The following is a 7,914-nucleotide window of genomic DNA, read 5'->3' as shown; positions in this document are numbered from 1 at the left end:
GATAAATTCAGGGGTTATTTGTGTATTAGGCCTTTCTGAAATGGAATAGAATAGGAGAATGGCTGAGACCTAATTTATGGATTCCATACGATTCTCATTCAGTCTCTTCGATCTACTTCTGAATTCTCATTAACTTCCAACAATGTCTTCTAATTTCATTAAAAATGTCATGTTCCCTCCTCACATTCGATTACGTTTTCTTCATTCTTCCGTTCCTCCTCCATTACCCACCATTGAAACTTCTTCCTCATCGTTTACTGTTGAATTTCTCGTCAATTCATGTGGGCTTTCATTAAAATCGGCTCTATCTGTCTCCAAGAAGTTTCAGCTCAACGACAAGACTCCACAAAACCCTCAAGCTGTACTTGAACTCTTTAAATCTCATCATTTCAGCGACACCCACGTCGCCCAATTGATCGTGAAACGCCCTCAAGTTCTCAATTGCAGAATTCATGACAATCTCAAACCCAAATTTGAGTACCTCGTCAAAATTGGCTTTGAAGGTGAGCTACTTCCCCATCTCATTTTGTCAAATACGGATATTACGAAAGTCTCTTTAACTTCTCAAATCAAACCGTCTGTCGAGTGCTTGAGGTTGTTTTTAGATAGTGATGAGAAATTTCTAACTGTTGTTAAGCGTGGATCATGGTTATTGACTCACAATATGAAGATTCTATTGAAACAAAATGTTGATGTTTTAGTGAAAGAGGGAGGAGTGCCTGCTCATGTTGTGGAGAGGTTACTAATTTTGCATCCAAGATCTATGCTCCAAAATCCTGAAAAGTTGATTAATGCTGTGACTTCTGTTAAAAATCTGGGCTTTGAAACTACTGATACAATGTTCATACAAGCTTTTAGTGTGATGTTACAAATGAGTGAGTCAACTTGGAAGAAGAAAATTGAGGTGATGAATAGTTTGGGATTTAGTGAGGACGATATTCTAAAAGCTTTCAAGCAATTTCCACCTTGTTTATCTTTATCTGAAGAGAACATTAGGAAGACATTGCATTTCTACTTTAATACTATGAAGTTGGAGCCTCAAACTATAATTGCAAATCCCAATCTACTTGGGTATTCAATTGAAAAAAGAGTGCGTCCAAGGTATCATGTTTTGAAGGTTTTGGAGTCAAAGAAGCTGATAAAAGGGATCAAGATGCGGATCTTAGTGATAGGTGAGAAGAATTTCCGTGACAAATATATTGATCAATTCATAGATGAAGTCCCTGGTTTGTTGGAGTTCTATCTTGGTATAAAGGAAGGCAAAAGCTGGGTGCTTGATGGAGAAGAAGTAAATTTTGCTTTGCAATTAAAATAGGTAAATAGTTCTTTGGATAGTCGTAACTTTACTAATTTGTCTTTCACATGATATTATTTTGGGAACTGTTTAAAACTCTCCGTTGCTTACTTATAAACATGCTGCTGATTGTATGATAAATTTCATCACGTGAGTGTATTGTCTGTGAAATCTGACAAAGTGCAGAATGATGGTATGGACACCTCTTTCCATATTAGATATTAGAATTGCTATGTCTTCGTTTTAGGTACTCTAAAAGTCTCTCTCATTTGCTCTGTTTGTTAGAAAAGGAAGACAAATCATTCTGTATCTTTCAATTTAAATGAGTATTACAATTTTGGTATATGTCAGTTTCATTGAATGTGAAATCTGGCCATGATGGAATTACTATGTCTTCCCTTTAAATAACTCATTCTGTATATAAGTATTACAATTTTGGGTTATATGATATAAATACAAGAAAAAATGATAATTGTATCAACCATATTGTGTTAGTTGAATTATCCTTATAAATTTTGTTGTGGTGTCAGAAATTGCCTGTTGTTTTATTGTGAATAAATGGCATTAGTTAAGGAGTTAGTGGATATATTAGAGAGGAAAGGAGATAATCTCCTCCTCTTATCAATGGAAGCCAACTATTCAAATTTGAGTGTAGAACAAGTTAAAAAAATGTGGGAATTTGAATAACCAGAATTAGATTTGAACACCAATTGTTGCTATATATATATAAAAAGTTCCAGCAGAGAAACAGAGAACAGAAAAGGAAGGGAGTAACCAGAAACATGTGTGTTGAATAACTCAACATTCAGAAAGATCTCTATCAGATGACTGGAGTTCAATTCAATTCACCTATATAAAGAGAATGCGTAACTCAACAAGCTATTACACTGACCTGAATGATACCGGACGAAGCTGGGTTATTTTCAACAGCGAACTCTATTTGCGACTTGTGTTAAATCTAATCTGCAATTGAATTCCATTTTGGATACTAAGCAGGAGAGGAGTTGAATTTGCATTACTTCCTAAGCCTTCAAATAGGAGAGCTGAAAAGTTGAAGCAATACTTCATCCTTCAAGTATTCCCCTAAGATTGTGACAGCATCAGCTACTGCAGTAATAACACAGGTAAATTAGTGATAAGCAAGGATTTTCCTTATCTTTTCTTGCATTTGAGGCGGAAAAGTTCATCATTCTCTATGAACGGTTACGCATTTAAAGTTTTATTATTAATCTAAGAGTAGAGAGAAAAGCAGGTAGTAATAGAGTGGAATTCAATGATGGATGGCCAATGTGACATTCGAACACTTGGTATATATGATCCACATTTCAATAAACAAGAAAAGAACATAGGAGCGATTGCTATAAAGTCTTTCTGGTTAAAATGTCCTAGGACAATTTAGGGCTCGTTTGTTTCAGCTGTTCTTGTTTGCCGTTGCTGATAGGAACTAGATATTAGTTGTTTTTTTCTGCAAAAGGTAGTTGTTTCGAAATTTTACCAAACACTTTCTATCTCCTGTTTAGTATTGAAAGTCAAAAAGCAGTTCCGAAAAATGGAAACAAAAGTGCACTTAAATAGCCAGAATAGCAACTTAAACCCACTCTTTTTCATTCCTTCCAACATTCTCCAACACTTCCCTATGAGGAAAACCCGGAAGCAATAATGAAAAATTGCAGATTGTACCTATATTGCAGGTCAAATTATGTTTACCACTGATGGAATTGCTTCCCATCCGTAGTTGTTAAAGGTGTCAGAGATTAATATAAGATCTACAATTGGATCTTAACTATAAGCTTGAGCTTTCAGTTCAATTGGTTCCATGACATAGTATCAGAGCTTTTTGGACCAAACGGTCGAGAGTTCGAGAAATATACTCTTTTACTAGTTAAAGTGCATAAACCAAAAAAACACATTTATGACCACAAAAAGAAAACAAAACCACATAGAAACATAATATTAAATCATAAATGTCAAAAACACTAAGTTAAGTTCATACTTCATAGAGACTCTTCTTTACGTTACTGCTCTTAATCCCTCTCTAGTCTTTCTATATTTAATTATCTGTCTTGATATTTTTATTTAGATCAACAGTTAGGATTACGAGGGCGAGCCTTGGCGCAACGGTAAACGTTGTTGTCGTGTGACCAAGAGGTCACGGGTTCGAGTCTTAGGAGCGGCCTCTTGCCAAATAAATTGGCAGGGGAAGGCTTGCCCCCAGTACACCCTTGTGGTGGGACCCCTCCCCGGACCCTCGCTCAGCGGGGACGCGTAGTGCGACCGGGCCGCCCTTTTTTTTTATCAACAGTTAGGATTACGGGAGGAAATCACGCTTAATCACCCTTATAAGGGGCGGTTTTCGATGGTCAAGCGTGAGTTGGCATCCCCGTGTCCTCTTACTTTTGCCTTTTGGTTCAGGTAAAAGTCATTTTTTGGATTCTATTACCTAGGTCTAAAATTGCTCTATGTATTGTTATCTAGGGCAAGAGTTGTTTTAAATTGGAAATATTAAGGATTACAGTTATTTATATTTATCCCAAAACAAAACTTACTGGACAGTCTAGACACTCAAAATCGAGAATCTGTCTCGATTTTCAACGATTAGTCTTTCTAGGTGTTAGTTGTGGAATGAATCCGCCCCGATAATTACTTCCAATTAGTCCTTCTAGGCGTTAGTTATGGAATGAATCCGCCCTTAGCTACTAATAAGTTCTTGAGGAAGTAATTATCTTGTCTAGGGATTAGGTGTTAGTTGTCCATTGGCTAATTATACAGGAGTGATTGTATCTCACCCTTGCATTTTCATACATGGGGAGTTGATTGCATCATCATCAAATAAAGCGCTGTATATTTTTTGAAGTTTTAGTTAGGGTACTACCGAAAGTTCATCGAGAGCTACGAAAAATTTGCCAAGCTTTTGACAGAATTAAAAAAGTAGGATGGAGTTCGACATCGAGTAGATTCCCATGGTGTTTTCAAAAAGTTGGAAACATGTATGTAATTGTTTAGTAATATTGTTAAAATGTGACGATATTCTTTAATCACTTTTGTGTGTGTCTAAGTACGCTATTTCGCTATTCCAGTATACAATCCAGATCACTTTAACTCGTCAATTTTACTAACATTTATTCGAGAACCAACAACGAGTTTTATCTTTATTATTCTTTTGAATTTTCTCTTTTTGTACACTACTTTTTCTTTTATTTATAAATAAAAATAAATTGCAATAAGAGAATATTAATTGAAAAAGAAAATCTCTTATGTTACATCATTAATTCACATTAATTCAATAGTAAGCTATCCTCCAAGCTATCCCAACCTTTGTAATTGGTATTTTTGAATTACCGATTTTACTATGTGATGACATTCATAAGTTTCTCAACAGGTTTTGGTGGGCTTCTTCGACGTCCGGGAATGGTTATGGGATTCATTGGAAGAAATGGGGGGACCTATGTCATTCGAAATCCAAGGGTGATCTCGGTTTTAGGTACCTCCATCTATTTAATTTAGCCCTGCTCGCCAAACAGAGTTAGAGAATTCTGTCAAATCCGGAGTCGCTCGTCTCTCAAGTCCTAAAGGCTCGATACTTCCCAGAGAATCACTTCCTCCAAGCCCCTCTTGGTCACAATCCGTCAGTCACATGGAGGAGTATTTTGGCTGGCAGAGAACTACTAATACATGGATTAATCCACAAAATCGGAGATGTGCGTTCTACATCCATATGGAATAGCCCGTGGCTTCCTGACATCTCGTCCCCGTTTCCAACGAGCACCCCTGATCAATTTAACTCTCCCAACTTGGTTTCCGACCTTCTTGATTCGGAGGGCAACTGAATAAGGGACTGTGTGGAATCAATCTTCAACATCAGAGACCGTTTCCCACATGTGCTGCAACATCAGACACTGCCATTTGGTTACCAGAGAAATCGGGCGAGTATACCGTTAGAAGCGGATATCACCTGGCAGCCAATTCTTTTTCGTAGGAACAGAACAGGTTTCAGTGGCAGCACATATGGAAGCTACAAGCTGCACCAAAAGTGAAGAACTTGTTGTGGAGGGTAGCGGCGAAGTGTTTACCGACCTTATCGAACCTGGCTAGTCGACATAGTATCCACCCCAATCTTTGTCCGATTTGCCAGAGATATGACGAAACTACACTGCACGCCCTCGTCCAATGTCCAGTTGCAGCACATGTATGGGCACTCTATTATCAGGATAGCAGAATGCAGTACATCATAGATATTGAACATTGGCTTCAATCATTTTTAACCATGGCTATCAACGGGGCAAGCAGAGAGATTGCTCACATCATGTGGGGCCTATGGCGACATAGAAATAGAAAAGTCTGGGATAACGCCCTCCTTCACCCCGCTCCATCCTTATTAATGTGCAAGTAGAATTCGTTGCATGGAAAGAAGCCAGAATGCAGAAATTTGGCTCACCGCACATAGTCAATCCACAAGGAGCAACCTGGTCGAAACCCTCGGCGGGACAGTTCTACTTTAACGTTGATGCTGGAACTTTCCCTGCAAACGGCTACTGTTCCTTCAGCTTTTTAATCCGGGATCGTTCGGGTGAATGTGTTTTAGCAAAAATGGGAGCATTTCAAGGCAACCTTAGTCCAGACCTTGCCGAAGCAATGGCAATCAAGGAAGCATTGAGTTGGATCAAGATACACCGTCCCAGGGAGACTATTCAGATTCATTCGGACTGTCTAGTTATTGTTAAGGCAATTCGAAGTGGAATGAGAGGTTCCTTATACTTAGTTGATATTATAGCTGATTGCATTCTTTTATTACGAGATTTAGAGCTATGCTCTGTCTCCTTTATTAAACGTTCAGTGAATATGGCTGCTGATGCTTTAACAAAGATGGTCAGTTCCTTGTCTGTTTGTGGTGAGTGGGATTGTCCACCCCCTTTCCTTAATAACATTCATTCATTCAATTTAAGTTAATAAAAGGTTTGGTTTAGTTTCAAAAAAAATTCTAAAAATTATTTGCTTTGTTAATATAGAAAATCATGGTAAATCATAGTGATCATTTTGTTACAAAAAAAAAATTCCACGGCCAAAGTACAAAATGGACTAATAAATTTATAGTTTCATATATAAAAAGAAATGAATAGACTAAATTGTTCACTAAGACAAACTTAAGCATGTGTATTGACCAGTAATTTTCACCTAGTCAGTGACTGATCAAGTGAATTTGGTAAGTCACCGTTAAATTGAAACTTATTAAAATCATGTGGTAGAGATTAAAATCATCGTAAAGCTTAGATTCACACCTCCTAGATCTAACGGTGACTGACCAAATTCACTTGGTCAGTCACTGACCAGGTGAAAACCATCGTTGTATTGACATGATAATGAAAACAAATCGACTAATAAATTGTTTAATTTTTTTTTCCTTTTTTCATGCTAAATGTGTTGAATTGGAACAAAAATTTATATTTAATAACTGCTTAATACATTATTTACTTCTGAACTTGTCCAAAAAACTTGATTGGTCTTCCGAACTTTCAAAGTGTTTCGATAGCCCCTTGAACTTATATAAAATATTTAGTTAGTCCCCCTGAACTTGCATAAAATGTAATCAAGTAATCATTCGGTTGTAAAAAAAGTAAGTTAAATGCGGAAGATATGTTGCACGCATCTTAAAAAAGTAAAACGATCAAGGTTAGAGTATGCGATTCTAATGTTAGAGAAGAAAAGGTTTTATAGTTGAAAAAGTAAGAACTTGTTTTAATATGTTTTAATCTATTTTGTGAATTATGTAATAACGTTTTAAGGCATGTGGAACACATCTTCCGCATTTAATTTACTTTTTTTTTACAATCGGCGGCTAACTGACAATTTTATGCAAGTTCAGGTAACTATCAAGATATTTTAAAAATTTAGAAGACCAATCAATTTTTTTTGGACAAGTTCAGAAGGACAACTGATGTATTAAGCCTTTAATAAATGCATATTTTAAAGAAAAAAGTACAAACAAAACCTACATGGTTTCATCTATTTGTAAATAGAATGCAAAAAAAAATTGACTAACACCATTTGTCATAATTATATAAAAAAAAAATCAATATTTTATTATATCACGTAATCAAAATGAACAAGTCAATATACTACATCATCAAATACTAACATTATTATTCCAATTCCTTTTGTATTATAGCAGCAAAAAAAATATTATATTTTTTTACTTACAAATGAATTAAAACCATGAATTTTTTGTTTATATAGAATTTTTTCTATTTTAAATTCATTAAATCATTTTACATGGTATTTTTTTTTAAGTTTTTCAAAGCTATTTTTAATATTTCACTTCAAACTAAATAAAATTTAATATTTAATTAGATTTATAAAACAACAACTTTTAATTTTTTTTTTTTAATAAATGGCCTTTTAGAGCTCTTCACTCAAATTATATTTCTTATTTTCACTATATATTTTTTCTTTAATATCTAAATTAGACATTTTACCTATCAAAATAATAAGGGTAAATAATTAATTAGTCCCTATATTTTTACCTAATAAATTAGTCAGTCCACACATATATTTTAAAGTCCTTAAGTTTTGTATTAATCAATTGTTTAGTCTCTCCTTTTATTTTTCTACATTAAAGTACAAAA

At 35.2% G+C, this 7,914-nt stretch overlaps 1 protein-coding gene across 3 annotated transcripts; it reads left to right on the top strand.

Moving 5' to 3' along the window:
• Positions 1-92: 92 nt before the first annotated feature.
• Positions 93-6,261, top strand: LOC136223315 (transcription termination factor MTERF5, chloroplastic-like). 3 transcript variants are annotated; one of them, XR_010685904.1, is made up of 3 exons: positions 93-1,315; positions 2,291-2,418; positions 4,674-6,261. XR_010685904.1 is itself a non-coding variant. In XM_066011247.1 (2 exons), the coding sequence occupies exon 1, from the start codon at positions 143-145 to the stop codon at positions 1,313-1,315; it is 1,173 nt and encodes a 390-aa protein (XP_065867319.1). In that variant the 5' UTR covers positions 93-142; the 3' UTR covers positions 4,674-6,261. The 3 variants fall into 3 exon arrangements, 1 of the variants encoding a protein (XP_065867319.1); XR_010685903.1 differs by having other exon boundaries at positions 93-2,418; XM_066011247.1 differs by lacking the exon at positions 2,291-2,418.
• The last annotated feature ends 1,653 nt before the right edge of the window (positions 6,262-7,914 follow it).

The sequence above is a fragment of the Euphorbia lathyris genome, chromosome 3 (genome assembly GCF_963576675.1).
Source record: "Euphorbia lathyris chromosome 3, ddEupLath1.1, whole genome shotgun sequence".
Lineage (NCBI taxonomy): Eukaryota > Viridiplantae > Streptophyta > Magnoliopsida > Malpighiales > Euphorbiaceae > Euphorbia > Euphorbia lathyris.
This window is presented reverse-complemented; position numbering and strand designations above follow the sequence as displayed.